The 20881-nt window shown below is 39.4% G+C and overlaps 1 protein-coding gene across 4 annotated transcripts in view; it reads right to left on the bottom strand.

Moving 5' to 3' along the window:
- Nucleotides 1–12264, bottom strand: part of bard1.L (BRCA1 associated RING domain 1 L homeolog) — a 36973-nt gene extending 24709 nt beyond the window's left edge. For 3 of the 4 annotated variants that reach the window (XM_041575533.1, XM_018234157.2, XM_018234158.2), the window contains exons 1-4: nucleotides 11911–12264; nucleotides 10612–10668; nucleotides 9512–9660; nucleotides 3005–3948 (exon numbers count right to left, since the gene is read on the bottom strand). In XM_041575533.1, the coding sequence (XP_041431467.1) occupies nucleotides 3005–3948; nucleotides 9512–9660; nucleotides 10612–10668; nucleotides 11911–12260 (1500 nt within the window). In that variant the 5' untranslated portion in view covers nucleotides 12261–12264. 4 annotated transcript variants of the gene reach the window in all.
- Nucleotides 12265–20881: the final 8617 nt, after the last annotated feature.

Below are 20881 nucleotides of genomic sequence, written 5' to 3'. Positions count from 1 at the left end.
CACCCAAGGCACCATTACATTTCACCTAAGTTACTAAGTTAAAATCTTATCTTATGGATGACAACCATCATTAAAATCATATTAGCAAGGCTTCCTCCTGCCCCATTGTACAAATTGATGCATTCTTGTCTAAATGATTATATTGAGACCATGCTGTATGCATGTATATTTGAAGCCCATTGCCCAAATGCAAGCAATACATGTTAAAAATAGCAGAATAAATAAGTGTAAATTACTTGAAGAATACACAGTTCCAAATGAAAAGCAGCGTAAAGTATTTTGATCTCCCAGGTTATCAACTTTCATTCATCTTTCCTACAGTGTTATTGTCATGCACACAATAGTCACAGATAGCTTAATTGCGGACGTTTACATTTTTAGTATTCTCCTGGAGATGTTCACTGGTTCCAGATCAATTTTCTTACCAATGGAGCATTTCCTGGAAAAATGCATGATAATCACGCACAGCATCCATTGCTTTCCAAAAGATTAAATGAACTCAAAGCAGGCGCCAAAATCTGAGCTAACAGGCATCCTAGAATGGTCATAAAATAGTTCCTATTTCTGCACATAAAGGAATTCTAGTTTTGATGGCTGTGACTTACTACCAGATCTATCTGAGAATCTATCACGATAAAAGAAACAACATGATTGTTAAAGCTAAAAGTGATTTCTTTAACTCAAACTGTGATATGGTATGGATATTAGTTATTGTATATATTTAAGAAGCCTGCAATTTCGCTTTAACCATAACTATCAATGGTGGGGCTCATTTATCATCACTGAGCAATTGTGCACCCATAGCAACCAATCATTTATTAGGGTTTTTTTTTTAAAGAGCTATGAAATTAAATACAGAACAGAATTGTTCTGTAGGGTGTTATTCAGTAAAATGAGAGTAAATATTTTCCTTAGGTTAGACGTCTCCTGTAAACCATGTAATATCTTATAAATCAATATTTTGGATCTGCTTTTAAGGTATAGGAGGAGGAAGGTCGAGTTTGAAAAGGGGTACTATCACTTGATAGTTCCTGACCTGCAGGGAAAAAATAATTAAATTTCCACATACTCGAGATGAAGCAGAAGAAAAATCTGCAACCATTAAGAATTCTGTCAGAAACAAGTTTGTGCAACTGCACTATGCACCTCTTAAGATCAAAAATGAGTTGTTACCGTTACCTTATGCATTATTTAAGTATATTAAGTTGATGAAATCTTTTCCTGTACTGCTGCTGCCTACTTCCCTGGCATCCCTGGAGAGCCAGTGGCACTATGCACTGTATAGGGCTGAAAACTCAGCCAATTCCTCTGCTGTGGGCTGGGCCATTCTTGAGTCACAGACAAGAAGCAAGACAGAGGATGCATGGCATCAGGCTTCTGTTAAGTCTAGGTTTGGGACTAGGCGTGGGACACCTAGGCCACAGTAAGCTTTGAGTTTTTGGTACTAATAGGGCTCCCTGAAATTATAAACACTAACAGTGCCGATGTCCCCATCAGTGCCAAGATAAGACTGATTTGCCAGCTTATCTGCCCATGCATGGGGTGTTCAGACTCACCTCCATGAACGATATCTGGCTAAAAATTGCCTGGATATCGATTGGGCAGGTTTTAAGTATCCCTTGCGATCGAGGACCGCATTGGCTAGTTGATGTGGTCCTTGTCCTGTCACCGCCCATTGCCATAGTTTTAATCAGATTGTTTGGCCCTAGGGCTGAACATTCGGATTAGCCAAATCCTGCCTTTGGTGGGAACATCAGCTCATTTGGCAGCCTTGCCAAACGAACAGATCTTATCTCTATTAACAGAGAGTCCGATTGGTTTTCCATAAGCACAAGGTAACCACTTCCTGTGAATTTTAGTAAGGTATATCCTGCACTCATATCAAGTAAGACAGGGAGAGTGGAAGCAAGTCTGCAAAACTACCAATTTATTTTAAAATTTAATATTTGAGATTTTTGTTATATATTTAAAGCAGAGGCATCAGCTGCAGCAAGTTTGAGGTTTACACGCCCAATTAACATACCATATGAAAATATATAAAAAGGTGCATTTCTCTTGCTCAAAGAGGGGTGGATTGGATATAAAGTTTCTATGACAATTCTTGCTATTTCTCGCCTTCACTTTGGCTGCCAAAATGCCAACATCCTAAAGGCTAGCTAGCATTCATGGGGATTACTACATTGCTTTCTAGGAAGGAGTAGATCATTAAAAAACAAAAAAAATATTTTCCCAAATATTTCTGTATATAAACAGGTTGCTTAAAACGTGTGGAAATATTATGATGGTAATCATTTATATGATATTTAAAATACCTTTGTAAGCAATGGCAGCAACTACTACAGCCTGCCTAGTTGCTTAGGATAACTTAGGATGTACTCTCTTACCCACAGTACCTCAGCAGCAGCGGATTTATAAGGATTTTTTTGTAGCAATCCCTATGCTCATTTCGAATGAAGACACGCGTGGAGATTCGTCGCTACGACTTTTTTTTTTTTTTAAACCGTTTCACATCGGTTGTAGGCAAACAGATAAGTTGCCATCTGGATGAATTGCGGGTCGTTCAGGGAATGGTGATTAGTCGCCACAACTTTTAAAAGTCAGAGCGACAAATCGCCCTTATAGATGTGTTGTGCTGCTACAGGCAGCAACACAGTTCTTCAGCAAGAACTAGGAGAAAGATTGTCAGCACAAAGTTTTTCTTTTAAAAATAATTACAAAAAAATGAGGTGTTAGTATATGGCCAAAACATGCAAGCTGACGTGTCAAGGCCCCTACTTCAACGCAAGTGCCGCACGGCCCATAAGCAATATAAGTCTATAGTGCATTTAAAGTAAAGTCCCCCAGAAAAAAGTATGAGTTGTAAGGCCATGTTGCAATGGCCTTTATTAAATGACATTGTATTAAAAATGCAAAACACGCCATTTTCCAAGAGATCTTTTTGAACTTCTAGCTATTCTTAGAACATCTAGCCTTAAACAAACAAAAAAAAGTCCAGCATTCCTACCTTAATTGATGCTAAATGCAACATGGTCTCTCCTTTGTAATTTCTTTTGACATTTGTCAAATTATTTGGCGATATCGGCATTGCTGTACTTTTTTGCCCCAATTTGGCACTATTGTTCTGTTTTGCACAGGGTAAAGGCGTGGAGCACATTTTAGTATCCCGTTTTGCGGCCTGCGTGCTTTCTATTCGAACATCTTTTGCAGAATTTTCAGAAGGTTTATGTGGAGACACTGTTTTACAGGCTTTTTCAGGTGAGTTTGCCTTTATGTCACTGTCATTCAAAGGCTTTGAGGTATCACTAGACCTTCTCCTTGGCCGCTTTGAAGAAGCTATGGGGGATGAGTGTTTTTTCCGTTTCACGGTAGTTATTTTTTTCTCTTTGTCTTGGGTTTTAAACGTGGTACTTTGTTCACTTGGACTGGGGCAGTTCACTTCTTTCATACTGGTTGATTGCATTTCCATAGGTTCATCCAGGCCACACTTGTTCCAATTAGGGCTTATTTCTTCTGGTGTGTCATTCTTCAAGCTGCTTTCTACCACCAGCACCTCCGGACTATGTTGAATGACGGCAGAGCTACAAAACGAAACAGATTTACCCGACTTGTGTTCTTTTCTTGGATTAGATACCTCATCTATTTCATTCTCTGTATCAACACCCCATTCTGCATTAATATCTTTCAACTTTTTTTTCATCCTTCTCCTAGGTTTCGGATCAGGTTTCTTTTGCGCAGGCTCACCATCAGGAGAATCCGAAACAAACTCGTATGATGTCATTTGTGGAAGAGTTTTTGATGAAATTTGTTGGCTCTTCTCTTTTTTTTCCACTACATATCTCACCTTCCTGGATCGGGGGCTAAACCACATCTTTATTTGTTTTTTCTTCTGTTTTTCTTGAGCAGGATTTAGTCTGAGCAATGTATCCTGACATAAATCCATTTTGTTTTCTGCAAGAGAAGGGAAAATTATATGTCACTTTTAGCAGTTTATGTAAGCACCATTAGGTTCTAATAGAAGCAATTGTTTTGAAATGGTTCTCTTCTTTAATGGTGTTAAAACACAGTACTTGTGGGAATACATTTTACCTGTTAAGAACTATTTTACTTGACTCTGCTATTTTTCAAAAGAACTGCTGTAGGATATTTTAATAAAAAGGCACAATAGAGACAGAAAATTGGCTTCTACTTAATATACCATATAATAAGACAGCTTTATCTTGCTCATAGAAATCCTTGCTCTTACCAAAACCCCAAGCATATATTAAAAGAATGAAAATAATGCTATGGTGCATTTAATAGGGCCAAAATGACTGCTGATCACATCTAAACACTACACTGCTATTAATCTTTCATACAAAAAAGTAAAGGAATGCATTTCTCCGCTTATTAATTTTATTCTGTAGCTATTAAAAAAAGGAATATAAATAATGAATTTATTAAAAAAAAAATAGCTACAAAAGATATTCAATGGAAATGATTGCAGTGAATTTATCAGAGAATAACAATCCTGACACTTAACTAGAATTTGCTTCACCAGATAGCAATGGCAACAATAGTGCACTGATATAGTGGCTGTGCATCATCACTTATCTGACCCAAATATTAGCACTAAAGTAATAAGGATTTGTTAACTAAACTAAGTTCCTGAACTCATTTAGTGCTTTAAAAAATAAAATAAAAAAAAACATAAGTGAAAGATTGCTAAATGGTTGCTGTCGCATTTCTGGATTATAAATTGACCTTGTGAGGCTTGTGAGCTGTGAACCCGAGACTTGATGTTTTATGGCTTTCAATAGCGAGTTAAATGTCCACCTATTTGCAAAAGACTTAAAAGTATGGGACCTGTTATCCATAATGCGCAGGACCTGGGGCTTTCTGGATAACTGATCTTTCCATAATTTGGATCTTCATACCTTAAATCTAGTGCAAGGTACTGTTTTATTATTATTATAGAGAAAAAGAAAAATTTGGAGTGTTTGAATAACACGAAGTCTATGGGAGAAAGCTTTTCTGTAATTCAGAGCATTATGAATAACTGGTTTCTGGATAACGGATCCCATGCCTGTACAACTAAAACGGGGGTTTGATTTAAGATAAATTAAGTAACCAAGTAAATCAAATATTGCATTGTCAAAGTTGGTCCTGCAGTCTTCGGTTGTTAACTGTATACATGAATCAATGTCATTGGCAACCGGTCTTTACTTTTTCATGATTTGTTTTTTTTTTTTTTTTTTTTTTAACTTTTTGTTCTTTCCAGTTTGGAATTTACCCTAGCAACTAGGAAAAACATAATGGTACACTATAAGATGAACAGAAAAATAAGTGATTAAATATACAGTATTAATATATCCATGCTCTCTCTCTCGATGTTGCAGTTAGATATTGCCACTGGCCCCTCTTTTACATGTTCTGATCACTGTTTTTGGCTACCTAAAAGAAAAATGCTCATTGACTTTAGTGCATTTTTGACACTTTTTCCCCATTTCGATCTTTTTTTTGATGAAGCGAAATGGCAAAAAGTCGCTCATCACTATAGGAGATATAGGAGTAGAAATATATTTTTAATCCAAGGTAATTTGCTGGTGGCTTCAGTTTGTTGGAAACGGGCTCTTAGTCTATAACGCTTTGCAAGCGCAACAATCCACAGCACGTTACCCATTTGCTGATTTTCCTAAGAAAATTCTTGCAAAAGGGAAGTTGTTTAGATTAGCTGCAAGGTTCACAGACAGATTAAAATAACACAAAAAGCCCATATCATTAAAAATATAAATAATGAACTTTAAATATGGTATAGGGTTTGTGTAAGGTTTCACGCAAGTAAAACCTATTTAAAAAAACAATTATGGCATTTCTATAAAGAAAAAAGAAAAAACAAGCCCTTTTCCTTCTGATTCAAGACAGAATACAAATCGTCTTATGCATGGAGAATATTTAAGGTTAAAGCTGTGTTCTTCCACCATCTACTGTAACAAAAAAACCTCCTTGGCAAATGAAGCAATTACAACACACAGCTTTCGCTACGATTAATCTGCATCAAAGAAATATAATGATTCACAGTGTGTGCCTTTCAAATTATTTCCCATTACCAACATAAGTTGAGAAATATCTTTGATAAACTTGTCTCTTATTAAAATATAAAAAGGAAATGTTTTGGTGCCATCTGGGTAACATTTATGCCTATGCTGAGAAATGATTATTTTCCTTTAGAGAAGAAATAGAAAAGGCAGTCACTTAAACACCAGTCATGCTCTGTTATGCTAAATGTTGCACAAGCAAAGTGCTTCAAACAGAATAATGCCTTTTCAAATGTACATACAAACTCACAAAAAGTATTTCTGATTACACAAATCAGTTATTCATTTATGAAGGTTATCAATCCAAAGAGACAGAAATGTACCCATGTAACTGCTCTGTCCAGCCGAGGCTAAATGATATATTCCACCTTTGGAATAGGCTGGGAATATTATAAATATGCTGCACAATGCAACAGGATGCAGAAAGGGCATGTTTCGAACCTTTATGTACGTGCAAATTATTAAAACGAAACAAAATTTTTTCATTTACCACCCCTAATAAAAAGCATGCCACCAGGAAAATATTAACTATAAAAAAAGGAGAGAAAATGTAGTCCAACGTTTAACCACCCCTTAAGTTAAAAATGAACTGCCCATTGAATGTGTCTTCTTTGAACAGATATAGCTAGAGGCTTGCTGGGGATGTCCCGAACTCAGTAATTCCAGCTTTAGTATTTTTATAAAAGATCTTTTTTACGAATTGTAATTGGCTTTCATTTTTTAGCCTTAGTAAAAAGCCAGTTTACACAGTTTTACAGTTTACTCAAGTATTTAGAAATATATGAAACCTGTTTATTTAATGTTTAAACATTTACCAAAATCAGTAAAAACTAATTGTGCTATGAGATCATATATTGAGATTATAATGGAAAAAAAAATCAAGCAGTTCCTTGTCTGTGTGACAGGTGCTTTTGTGTGATGATGTTCACAAGTTTTTTTCCTCTAATTACCACCTTCATTAAAGAACTGTTAAAAAGCGGTTAACCATGTTTTTGACAGCATCCACATCAAATTATGGAAAAGGGGTGGACCAAACATTGCCCCAGTTAAATGGGGCAGCGGGAAGTTGATAAAAGGAGTAAAAGAAGCACATATTGGACCTACCAACAACCTGCATTTTAGTGGATAATTCACATGTACCCAACCTGCTACAGGCCTCTCTGTATGATGCGAGAGGCAAGTGGGTTCATGGCTCAATAGCTCTCTCTCTCAAAAAAAAAGGCGGGGGGGATAAATATATAATATATAGAACAACGCATGGTGGTTACAGGAGCACAAAGTCCTACCGGCTTCTAGAAAAACAGCTCTTATGGCAAGTGCTGAGGAGGATGGTAATAGATTACCGTAGCTTTTTTTTTTTCCCTTATCACCGCCCACCTCCTTTTTTCATGCTTGAACTCCGTTTTTAATTTTCAATAGTTAGATAGTGGACTTATTTACACTCCTCTTTTACCTCTTTACAGCTTTCAAATAGAGGTCACTGAGCTCATTTGCTAGGGTTCAGTTTAGCCCAGTAACCAGGCAGTGGTTTGAATAAGCAACTGGGATATGATTAGGCGAGGCCCCAAATAAACAGATAAGTAATAAAAAAAAATAACAATGAAACTTGTAGCATCACAGAATTATTTGGCAGCTAATAGCTGCTGAAATGACAAATAAAAAGTAAATTAACAAATTAAAGTGTTGGTTCACTTTTAATATCTAATAGAGTAACTTTTCAACTGGTCTTTCTTTTTTGTAACAGTTTTTGAATTATTCACCTTCTTCTGATGCTTTCCAGTTTTCAAATGGGGGTCACTGACAAATGCTCTTTAAGGCTACAAATGTATTGTTATTGCTCATCTCTCCATTAAGGCCCTCTGCTACTCATATTTCAGTCTCCTATACCAAAACATGATTAAACACCTTTGGATCTCCTAACAGCAATTTCCAAATGCCAACAAACTCCCAGAACAAATCCTACCAGGCTTAAGTCCCACAGGTAGCTTAGGGCAGGCAACGTATGGCACATACAGGCAGAGTCCCTAGAATTATCTAAAAGAAGTCTATTGTTCTAGGCAGACACAGTGGGCTAATTTATCAACACTGGGCAAATTTGCCCATGGCTAGTTACCTATAGCAACCAATCAGTGATTAGCTTTTTAAAGCCAGCTGCAAGTAGAATGCAGCAATTTAATTGGTTGCCATGGGTTACTACCCATGGGCAAATTTGCCCGGTTTTGATAAATGAGCCCACTGACAATGTCATGTGTGTCATAATTATGAAAGATAATGCCTTCTTAGAGTGCAAGTCTATCAAACTGCCGCTGAAAATAACGTCTATACAAAATGTTCACTTGTTTCTGAGTAACAATACTGTCACAAACACAAGGTGAGGTTAACCCCTTCAAAGCTTACAGTCAAGAAAAATTACTTCCCCCCCCCCCCCAAAATAACCTGATAAGGACACCCAATCTAAAGCAACAGTACTGTGTTTAGGTCATTAATTCAAATTCGGTTTTATATGTATTCAGCATGCTAAACGCAAATATTCTTTTAAAGGATAACATTGCATTTTTTTAAGGTCACCTATCTGAACATGTTCAATGTTGTCCCCATGAGGCTCACATGAGTCAAGGCAAGCAGACACATCACATAAAACTCATGACGTTATTTAAAGATGGGAATAACCATTTAGAAGATATAAAAGTGTAATCACCCTCACAGCATATGTATGTTGCAGTGTATTTTCTTTAAAATTAGATAATTAAAAAGTTACTGCATTTCAAAGATACTACCACTATAATTAGAGAAAACAGTACAAGCCAATTTTGATGGATTGAGAAAAAAAAATTCTTGCAAACATTACAACCCACTCTAGACTAGTAATCATTTATCAAATCACACCAAAGCTTCTACATGCCCCAATACATGGATTTCATAAGGACAAATTCATAAGGGTGTGTACATTTTAACAGACGCATAAAGTATATACCAATACTGATATTGTACATGTGAATCAAGGCCTCTATCACTAAGCACTGCATCCAGCCACACTGATCACGATGCACAAATGAAAGAAACTAAGGGGATAACTTGCTAAATTGAGCTGGCAGAGAAACTGCTACATAAACCTTGGTTTCCAGAATATACCATGTGGGGTATTCTTTAGACAGAAGATGAAAATTCAGGTATGACAGCAAAGAAAATACAATAAAACACAGAACTGAGATTTCAATGAAAATATTTTCACATGTATAGCACTCCCTCAGTATCACAGACTCACAGCAGGGAATACAAATCTATGCTAAAATAATGAATGCCTCAATGTTTATATCAGGTGTTCTTTAGCTGTAGGGAACTTTTAGTAGAACTTTTGGTTGAGTGTAAAATGTAAATGTATATAAATATGGTGAGAAGTTGGACAATAATGTGTAAAATAATACATTCCTGCTTACCGTCTGTTTTTCCCATGCTCAACAAGTTTCGCAGTTTAGCACACAGCTGTATCATGTTGTCTAGTTGTCGGTTTACTTGTACATCACGCACCCACGCAGGTGTGTTACACAGTGGGCATTCATTGCCAAGGTTTTCATTAACACATGTCCTAAAATGAAAACAAAATATACATATTTATCATCAGTAAGGTACAAGATATTAATTACCAAGGAGACTTAAAGGAACAGTAACATCAAAAAATGAAATTGTTTTAAAGTAATAAAAATATAATACAGTGTTGCCCTACACTGGTAAAACTGGTGTGTTTGCTTCAGAAACATTACTATTGTTTATATAAATAAGCTGTTGTGTAGCAATGGGGGCAGCCATTCAAAGAAGAAAAGGCTCAGGTTACATAGCAGATAAGTTCAGTAGAACATAAAAGTGTTATCTGTTATCCACTATTTAACCTATGCCATATAGTCGTTTTTCAATTGAACTATCGTAGTGTTTCTGAAGCAAACCAATCCGTTTACCAGTGCAGGGCGACAGTACAGGATATTTTCATTACTTTAAAACACAATTTTTTTTACGCCAACTTTCCTATAAACGGTGCATGTACACGTCATTTTTGGAGTTGTGTATGTGTGCAAAAGCCACTTCCCTTAAAGGAAAGGTGCATACAGGCAGGCAAAAGATGCAGGATAACCCACATATGTCAGAGGCCTGCACTGGGAAGTTCTATATGCAGGGACAACAACTAACATATGCCCGCACCCCTGTAGCCACTTACAGTATAACATGAAGTGAAGCAACAACTATATAAGTTGATTTTCCTCTAACTATTGCAAACACAGGGGGGAGAGCTAAAGGACATTTGTTTATACATTATTTATAGTGTTGCATGGACTCTCACAAAAAAAACCTGTTTACCCACAGGGCCACACTTTTCCCGCACGTCACAGGAGGGTGGTGGGCCTGCCATCTTTCATTTATATAACTGTGATCAGTTTGGTCTGCTTTGATATAAGGGTATGCTAGGGTCAAATGAAGATCAACATTTTGTTGAAATGTGCATCACCAATTCCTTAGGGACACACTGAGATTGTTCTGTACTTACCAACAAAATACATGTTCGCATCCACCCAAACACACAGGATCCTTCAGTATAAACATGCTGGAAAAGAAAAACAGGAGTGAGAAACAAGGTCTAGTTTGAAAGTTAAACAGAGTGAAATGAATAGGTAGAAGTAGGTAACAAGGGTCAAGAGTGGAGCTCTACACAAAACTCCTGTCATTTACTGTTCAAAGCAACCCGCCTGTTTTTTCAATACATTTATTTGATTGAGTTAGGAAAATTTACCTGCGCACTTTAAAAAGGGGCAACTGCAAATAATGTAAAGAGATTCTGTGTTTCTGTATACCTTTATCCACCAGTATAGAAAATAGAACTCATGGTAAAAATAAAAAATATATTTGCCTAATTTATTTGCAAAAAAAATAATAAATAAATAAATCTTAATTATACAGGTATAGGATCTACTATATGGAACAGTGGGGACCTGGGGTTAAGCTTGATGAGGGAGCTTTCTGTAATTTGGATCATTACCTTACTTCCACTAAGGCTAAGGGCAGACAGGCAGATTTGGGGAGATTAATCGCCCCAATCTTCCCGAACTGCCTTCCACCTGCTTGAATGAGAAAACGCCAGCTCAATGCACTCGTGGCGCTTCGATTTCCGAAATCGCCCAAAGTTGAAGTGCCGCAAGTGCACTGCGCTGGCGTTTTTTCATTCAAGTAGGCGGAAAGCAGTTCGGGGAGATTGTCGCCCCGTAGAACAGGCGATTAGTCGTCAGGTGACTAAATCTCACCGTCTGCCCATAGCCTTAGTCATTTAAACATTAAATAAGCCAATAGGATTATTCTGACACCAATGCGGATTTATGCAGCTAATTTACCATCAAGTACTAGTTACTGTTTTATTATTACAGAGAAATAGGAACCCATTTTTAAATATCAACAAATCTAATTGCTATGGGAAACATATGATTTGTCTCTTAAATGTTAGCAAATGTATATATATATATATATATATATATATATATATATATATATATATATATATATATATATATATATACACACACACACACAAATCCATATCTAACCCTCTTCTGTATCTCTGGTTTACAGATAAGGATGACTTTACTATAAAGGGCAGAGTTCATTTGCTAAGTCCCGCCCTCCACCTTGAAGAACCAGGAAGCTGAAAATAAACACAAAACAACAGGGCCAAACTCCCCCCATCCCACAAAGCCTATTCGTATATATGTTACTAAGTATTACTGTATATAAGGCGTGACAGTGTCCCAGCGCCAGTATCCTATAGCAGCAGCTCTTTTATTTCTAACAGCAGTACCATTTGGAGCAGCACAACTTTCTCTCCATTTCCCGAAGCGCGTCCCGTGTCCGCTCCCAGCCCGGCTCATCCATCATAGGTAGTTCTTCCCTAACTGCCGTTTCAGAAGGCCGGTTCCCGGAGCGCACCCTTAGCAGCATAATGAGGGGAGCCCACTCCCGTTGATTAGACGTTCCGAACAGATCGCCGCTAAGGCGAGAATCTTTCCGGAATTCTGGGCGGGAAAGGAACTTGAAAATAGCGCTAAAACGAGGGAACCAATACACACACGTGGCTATGACAAAAACAAAAGGGGCGGGCGTAGCGATTGTACGGAAGTGCAGGGGCGGGCGGAGAGCTAGTATATACATTGTGTTGTTCTGTGAGGAAAGAGATAGAGATAGTTATGCTGAGAAAAGCGGGTTTAAGGTTAATGTAACAGCTGCTTTGTAATATTCCCAGCGATCTGTAACTCGCAAGGACTCACTGCTGCTGACTTTTGGAGACTTTGTTGTAATAGTAGATGGAAAGCCGTTTGTTTCCTCAGTGGAACTGGGCCTGTCACTATAATAAACCAGCAGAATATATTAGTGAGGACTGCCAGGACCAGGGTTGCCAGGTCTAATTTTCAAAACCAGCCAAAGTCGGCTACAAAACAAGCCAAGAGGCACTTCAAAAATAGCGCAATGTCTGCAGTGAAAAAGTGTATAAAAATGAATATATGTGAAAATACACTTTTCTTACAAATTTTTCCATGAAGTAAAATGGGACAGATTCTCCAGTCACCAGTAGCTCCCCATCTTCTTTTCTGCTTATTCACTGCACATGCTCTGTGCTGCTGTGCTGACTCACAATATACAGTACACATGGAATATAAATGTCACAATATAAGGCTGATTAGTAATTAATACAGATAATTACTACATGGCAGCTCAGAAACCAGTGCAATTAGCATCAGAATTTAATAATCGGCCCTGTAACAACAGCTTATATTACAGACAAACCTCATTTTCTGCTTGATAATTTGCGACAACCCCTAAACTTAGCTTCTCAACAGCTGCTCAGAGCCCACTGAGCATGTCAGTGTCACAGTTTCCAAGATGGTGACCCCCTGTGACGAATTTGAAGTCCTGGATCATTGCTGCTATTAAGAAGCTGAAACTTTAGGCTGGTGTAATACGTTTAGCATATAGAATATGGCATTTTTAGCCATATTCATTTTTAGGGTTTAGTTCTCCTTTAAAACAAAGCCATTTTGCTATTTTCACTTTGGTATTTCTTTCTAATCAACAGTTTGATGACCAGTATGCAGAGATTTACCTAAGTATGTGGCCTGTAGGGAGCTCAAAATGAAAATTGTGCATATGACTTTTCTTGGTTGCCAATTCCACTTCTGCAAACACATCACCTTACCTGTTTATTGTTTGTTGTAACACAGCACAACCCCAGCATATTCTATATTACCCCACATTATTTTATATATACCATTCTTCAATCGTCTAGTGTTCTCCACCTTCATTTTCCATTTTTGTTTCCCCTATTTTCTTCTCTCCTGTTCTCTATAACTCTCTCTGATGACTCCACCTACTTCATCTTTATAACACTTCTTAAATTGTACCTCTCTTCTCTGTCTTCTTCATGCTCTTTTTCCTTGTTCTTTTTAACCTCTCTATTTTATTTGCACTCAGTGAGATTGAAAACTCTTGCATTGAATCTGAGGGGATGCTATTTTACAGAAATTGTCAGGAGCCACAGCCGCAGGCAAATCGTCCGCTCCCTCCGACGCCACATCCAAGACAGTGGCGCCCATGGATTACATGTGGATAGCTGCGGCGCTCGGACACCGACGCCGGCGGAATGACGTCATGCGCTTGGTGCAAAATTCAAAGTTAAAAACCCATCCGGGTCATGGGTTTAATGCCTAAGTATAGGATTTGTTTGTTAATCATTCCTGGGTGCTTGACTGTTTTCTGGATTTTGACCCCTGCCTCACTTTGATTCTGATCCTATTCTGCCTGCCTTTAAACTCTTGCCTGGATTTGGATAACGTTTTTGCCTGAACCCTTCTGTGCTGCGATCTCGTACTTTTAACCCTAGAGCTTCCTCTTTGGTCCTGACTACTCCCAGCTGGTAGCCGATAGGCCCCCTGACATTATACTTGGGCCATGGACCCATCAGAGGAAGCACAGCCTGATTTCGGCAGGGTCTTTCGTGGTCTGCATTCTCGTATGGAGGCTTACGAGGCAATCCCATTTCGGACAAGCGTTGGAGGCGATCCTGGAGAAGTTGTCCATTCTTACGCCAGCAACAGCAACGGCAGTTCCAGTCACTGCAGTCGTTGCTCCACAATATTCCACTGCTGGTCCACGTATTCCGGCACCTTCTCTCTACAGTGGAGATCCCCAAGCATGTTGTGGTTTTGTGAACCAGTGCCAGATCCAGTTTGTTCTGCAACCCACACAATTCGAGTCCGATTGAGCCAAGGTGGGATTTGTAATTACTTGTCTGGCTGGGAAAGCGCTCGAATGGGCATCTCCGCACTGGGAGAAGGAGTCTCCTCTAATTGATGATGCTAAGGCTTTCCTCCAGGAGTTCTGGACTGTGTTTGATGTCCTGGTCGGGTGAGGACTGCTTCATCTCGGCTGTTTCAGGGGAGTTGCTGAATATGGTATTGAATTCCGTATGCTTGCTGCAGAGACTGGTTGGAACAGCAAAGCCTACCATGCTGCCTTCTACAATGGGCTCTCTATCCACCTTAAAGACTATCTGGTCTCCCGTGAATTGCGTATACTGCTGGAAGACCTCATTGCTTTGGCTGTCAAGGTGGACACTTGGCAAAGAGAGCATCAGGCAGATAATGACCGTATAAAGAGATTCCAAACTATGTTGGCTCCCTGTTTCCAAAGACCCCTGTTGCCTGCACCTTCCCAGCAGCCTTCCATTACTCCTCTGGAGGAGCCTATGCAAGTTGGAAGGGCCCATCTCTGAGCTAGAGAAACTTCGAAGACGTATGGCTGGCCTATGTCTGTACTGTGGTGGTCAATCTCACTTTGCCAATTCCTGTCCTGTGAAGCCTAAGGGTTCTATCCCCTAAGGTAAATCTGGGGTGACACATGTAGACAGGGCCGGGCCAAGGTAGTTTGGCACCCTAGGCAAGAGCTTCAATTAGCGCCCCCCCCCCTCCGCCTGCCCCCCAAACCTGTGCCAACAGCCAACCATCATACTGCCCCCTGTACCTGCCACACAAGCCCAGGCCCAGCAGCCAACATATTGCCCCCAAACGTTACCTGTGCCAGCAGGCACAGGCATATTGCCCCCAATTTATGTACCTGTGCCAGCTGCAAATCTGGAAGCGTCACAGTCACAGACTACTAGAAAAAAATCTTCTTTCAGTTCAGGGCAGGCTCAGCTGAACGGCGCATGCAAGGCTCAGGTGGATGAGACAGAGCGTGACCATACCAACGCACCTACCTAGGCCGCCAGTTCTCTGCCTCCCTCTCTCCATCTACCAGCGACGTCATTGATGCATGTCGCACCGATGTGCCAACGCACCGCACAGAAGGAGGCAGGCATAGGCGGAGGGTGATTTTTTTGTCTGGAGAGGCTAAATGTGGCTATACTTGGGCTGACTTAAAACTCCAAAAAAGTACTGGTCAAGTATTTTTTTACGGATTTTAGCAGTTTATACAGTTTAACTGCTAATAACAGACTTCAGCTCAGCAGCTCTCTGTAAAGGTTTCTTTGAGTGTCAGGGACCCTAACTGTCTATGCACTTTCTTTATTCATTAACCCTAGGGTTGCTGACAATGTGTTAAACTCACTGGTATTGGTCTTAAAAATACAAATGACTCAGAAGCCACTAGAAATAGAAAAATAATGTAAAAGTAAAAAATGCTTAGAGAAGTGCCATTTTTTTGGGGGGGGTTTAGATCCCCTTTAAAGGGGTTCACCTTTCAGTATGATGTAGAGAGTGATATTCTCAGACAATTTGCAATTGTTTTTCATTTTTTATTATTTGTGGTTTTTGAGTTATTTAGCTTTTTATTCAGCAGCTCTCCAGTTTGCAATTTCAGCCATCTGGTTGCTAGGGTCCAAATTACCCTAGAAACCATGCACTGATTTGAATAAAAGGCTGGAACATGAATAGAAAGATAAGTAATAAGAAGTAGTAATAACAATACATTTGTAGCCTTATAGAGCATTTGTTTGTTTTTTTTTAGATGGGGTCAGTGACCCCCATTTGAAAGTCAGAAGAAACAGGCAAACAACTAAAAAACTTTAAAAAATAATGAAGACCAATTTAAAAGTTGCTTAAAATCACCCATTCGATAACATACTAAAAGTTAACTGAAAGGTCAACCTTTACAAATGCCAAATTAATGGTTAATTGCTGTGACAATTTGGCCACTTACATCACATGAATGATGTGGATGATAAAGGGGAAGTTTACTTTTAGGTTCAATTTTAAATTGCAGAAAGCTTATTATAAGCATTAATTAATTTAATCTTTATTTTTTTAATTATTGCCCCTCATATGGTGCCTTTTTCTAGCCTGCAAGTAAAAAATCTCTCTGCAAGTTTTAAGTCTAAATTAAGTTTTAAGCCTAAAAAACAAGTGTGAACCCATGCCACCTGCCCCTACTGTGTTGCTGCCACCTTTCTGCAGCCCATCTTGCCCAGTGCACCTAAAAATAAAGAGCTGAAAAATAGACACATTCCAGACATACCATTTTGCAGCAAAGAGAGGGGCAAGGTTTGGTTTTAAATTAAGGTGGCTGGTAGTACACTGGCTTCTTCACCACAGCGAGTCCTTCTTTTGAACTGCAGTCTGCAGAGGATACTTAACGCGCTTAGGAATGTTTCCGGATTCAAAGACTCAAGCATGACGTCACCTCCTGACCCAGCTTCTGAACGTAACGTGCGTGCCTCCCTGCCTGCCTCACTTTGCCTTTATTTATGGAAGTATGGGCCAGATAAAAATGACACCGCTTCCCCCTCCATGTATAAGCCACCCCGCCTATGGTTTCAGGCAGGACTAGGAGCCATTACTTGCCGGCAAGAGGGTGGGGGAGGAGATGATTTCCGCCTGGTGCCCGGCCATAAATAAATGATCAAATACGCATAACGAAAAAAAAAAGACAGGAAAAAACAAAACAAAAAAATTCCCCTTAAAAGTGCGCCCCTCAGTAATGGCGCCCTAGGCAGCCGCCTACTCTGCCTACCCCTAGTTCCGGCCCTGCATGTAGGGGCCGTTACTCCTAAATATCAAGACAACTCTCACAGGTTTCTTCTGCCCTTACAAATTCGTCTTGCCACTAAGACTATTGTCGGCTCTGCCTTCATCGATTCTGGGGCTGCCGGGAATTTCATGGACGCTCTCTTTGCCAAATATATGGAGGTTCCCCTGTATCCATTGTCTACTCCCCTATGGGTTACAGCTATTGATGACAGGCCACTAACGTCCGAGATAATTTCCATGACGACAGGGGAATTGCCTGTGCAGGTTGGGACTTTACATAAAGAAAAGTTATCGTTCCTGATTATTTCCTGCCCTTCCGTTCCTGTCGTCTTGGGTCTTCCCTGGCTTCGCCTACATAACCCAGGCACTATCTATACTGACCATAAAAACTTATACAATCTCTCAAGAGGCTGAATCCCCTACAGGCAAGGTGGGCTCTCTTCTTTTCCAGCTTTAACTTCGTCTTGATCTATCGTCCTCGCTCCCAGAATCAGAAAGCTGATGCAGGATCCTCAAGTTTCACTCCGGTGGATTGTCTTCCTGAAAGGCAAGAACCAATTATTCCTCCTGCCAAAATTATTGCATCTCTGTTCCCTCAATTTGCTGAACAAATCTTGGCTGGCCAGTCATCCGCTCCTACCGATACCCCTATTGGAATAGTGTTTATACCCTCTGAGCTTTGCCTGCCCATCCTACAGCAGACTCATTGTTCCAAGCAAGCTGGACATCCTGGTCCTGAAAAGACTCTTGAGCTGTTACGAAGCCTAGTCTGTAGCCCGACTATCCGTAAAAATGTCAAAGACTTTGTTGCTGAAATATAGTACAGTAAAGTACAGGATGGGATCCATGTGCATTCCTCCCTAATTTTTGCACGTTACCTGCAAAACCTTAACCAGCCCCCAATCCAGACCCACAGTGGCCACCCAAATTTCAGCCCAAACCCACCTGACCCACGTGTCTCAGGGCAACCTGCATGTCACTACTAGGGAGCAAGTAGGGAGGGAACAGATTAGAGCATTAGCAAGCAGTTTCCTACAACCTACCCAAGAAAAGTACAGTACAGGCAATTACAGTACAGTACAGGAAATTCTGGACAATTTGAGCAAGCTGTGCCGGCATATTGGCACCCCCACAAATACATCGAAATGCTAGGAGCATGTTCGGGGTACAAGTACATGTTATGAATGGCATTATGAACAGTTGCATTTGTAGTCAGAAATTAGCCTTATATTTCCTTATCTCCTTATAACAGATAACAAGTAAATTCATAAAAAATGAAGAATTCCATGGAAATTCCAAGGAAATGGCTTTGTTATGTCTTCTAACCCTACAATCATGCCGTCTTTACTTTACTCTTTACTTTAGCTGCCCCCTTTACTTTTATGTATACTACCCTTTCTCTGTCATACTTCCATCTTACTGCCTTCCTCTTCACCCCTTTTTGTATCAAAGTTTCAATTCTGGGGCCATTTGAGGAGTTGTAATTGCTCAGTGTGCTGTGCACTCTTATTTCTCTCTGCTTATTTTCTTGCTTAGAGGCACACGTGTGGCTACCCCTTCACATGCCCAAGCCTCCCATGCAGTTGCACAGAGAAACGCTATCAAACATTTCTGCTGCACACCCCTAAGCATCATGGTAAAAAACTTGGAAGACTCAAGGCTCCTTTTTGCTTGTACAGATCATTGGTCGGTTAGCTACCTTCTTATAAATTTGCCCAGTAGGTCTGCCTTTGAGGACCTAAGGGACTGTAGTTGGGAAAATAGCTTGTAAAACCTACAGGGGTAGAACCCAGTACCTCTGAGCTTATTTGTAAACAAAGTAGGAGAAGTGAGTGAACCAGTATGACCCTAGCCAAAGGAAGCATTATAGGACACAAATATATAGTAAATGGCACTGGCTCTGGAGGACTGAAAATTGACTTAATAGCATGAAGCCAGAAAGGCAGGTGGATGGACTTACTGATCCACTTTATTCCTGCAAATTAGTTCTTAGTCTTTGTAGAAATGAAAACAGATATCAGGTCATATGGTTTGTGTCATGTGCTGGTTCCATAAAGGAATTAAAGGAAGAAGAAAGAGTTTGCGGATAAATACTTCTCACAGACGCAGCTTTTCTAACTGCTTTTTCTCTTCTACTCGCTTCTCTTTTTCTTTGTTCCTAAGAGAAAGATGAAATACCCCCACTCTTTGTTTTGCAGATATATTTAATGCCATTTATCACACTTGCTGTATCACTGATATATTCCTGAACATTTTTTTCCAGTCTATTCCCTTCATTTTTATCTGAGCCTGTCTGAAGATACCACTCAAGAAATTCACTTGCCTTTGTGTGTGTGGTGTAATTACTGAAGCATAGAAAATGGTTATAAGAAAAATTTATCTCTTTCAGGTTCAGTAACAGAATTCTCATCCAAACAGCGAAGCTCCGGTGCAAGGCAATTTATAATAGATCCATTGACATTTTATGTCTAGAGCAAATAAGCATCTTGCCATAAATCTGGAAGCAAATGTGATTAAGAGATCACATTATTTTTTCAGCACCATCAGGATAAAACACTTTGGGTGCAAAACTGTAGCAAAAAATCCACAGAAAAACAGCTGTCAGTAAAACATACAAGCAGCCTAATTTTAATATCTGTCTAGCAATCTATTAAATAAAACATCAACCTTTTGGAATATACAGCATATAAAACAATGTTTGTGTCATGTTTGCTCTAGTACAGCATTCAGTGATGATATCACTGAGTTTGCGCGGCTTCATGACATCAGCATCGACACAACGCAAACAGGAACATGCCCACCGGACACCAGGGGGCAGATTTACTTAGGGTTGAATATCGAGGGTTAATTAACCCTCGATATTCAACTGTCAAAGTTAAATCCTTCGACTGTGAATATCAAAGTCGAAGGATTTAGCGATATTCGTTCGATCGAACGATTAAATCCTTTGAATCGTTCGTTTCGAAGGATTTTAATCCATCGATCGAACGATTTTTGTTCGCCTGAAAATTGCTTAGGAAGCCTATGGGGACCATCCGCCTTGAGGTTAACATTGACCTCGGTAGCTTTTAGGTGGCGAACTAGGGGGTCAACGTTTTTTCTTAAAGAGACAGTACTTCGACTATCGAATGGTCGAATAGTCAAACGATTTTTAGTTTGAATCGTTCGATTCGAAGTCGTAGTCGAAGGTCGAAATAGCCCATTCGATGGTCGAAGTAGCCAAAAAAAAACATTCGAAATTCGAAGTTTTTTTCCTCTATTCCTTCACTCAAGCTAAGTAAATGGGCCCCCAGGTATCTGGATGCGATGTCAACACAGTCATTTTTGTAATTTGGATCTACACACCTTAAGTCTGTTGAAAATCATTTCAACATTAAATTAATCCAACAGGATTGTTTTGCCAACAATATGGCTTCATACAGCTTAGTTAAGATCAAAATCAAGTACAAGGTACTGTTTTATTATTACAGAGAAAAGGGAAATCATTTTTAAAAATATTTGATTAAAATGGACTTTATGGGATATGGCCTTTTTGTAGTTCAGAGCTTCCTGTATAATGGGTTTTCAAATAGGGGATACCTCACCTGTAGTACATTTTCCACAGGCTATGGGTAATTCCTCTTGATTTTTGTTAAAGGAGACATACTGTATAAATGAAACTCCCCTTATTTTGTAGGTAATAATGTATACTATATGGTGATGGTTTTACTTTTGGCTGTAAATTAACATTGTCTTCAAAAATAGCCCCTTTAT

Source organism: Xenopus laevis, chromosome 9_10L, assembly GCF_017654675.1.
Source record: "Xenopus laevis strain J_2021 chromosome 9_10L, Xenopus_laevis_v10.1, whole genome shotgun sequence".
NCBI lineage: Eukaryota > Metazoa > Chordata > Amphibia > Anura > Pipidae > Xenopus > Xenopus laevis.
Note: the sequence above shows the minus strand (reverse complement) of the source record. Positions and strands in the feature narration are given on the sequence as shown.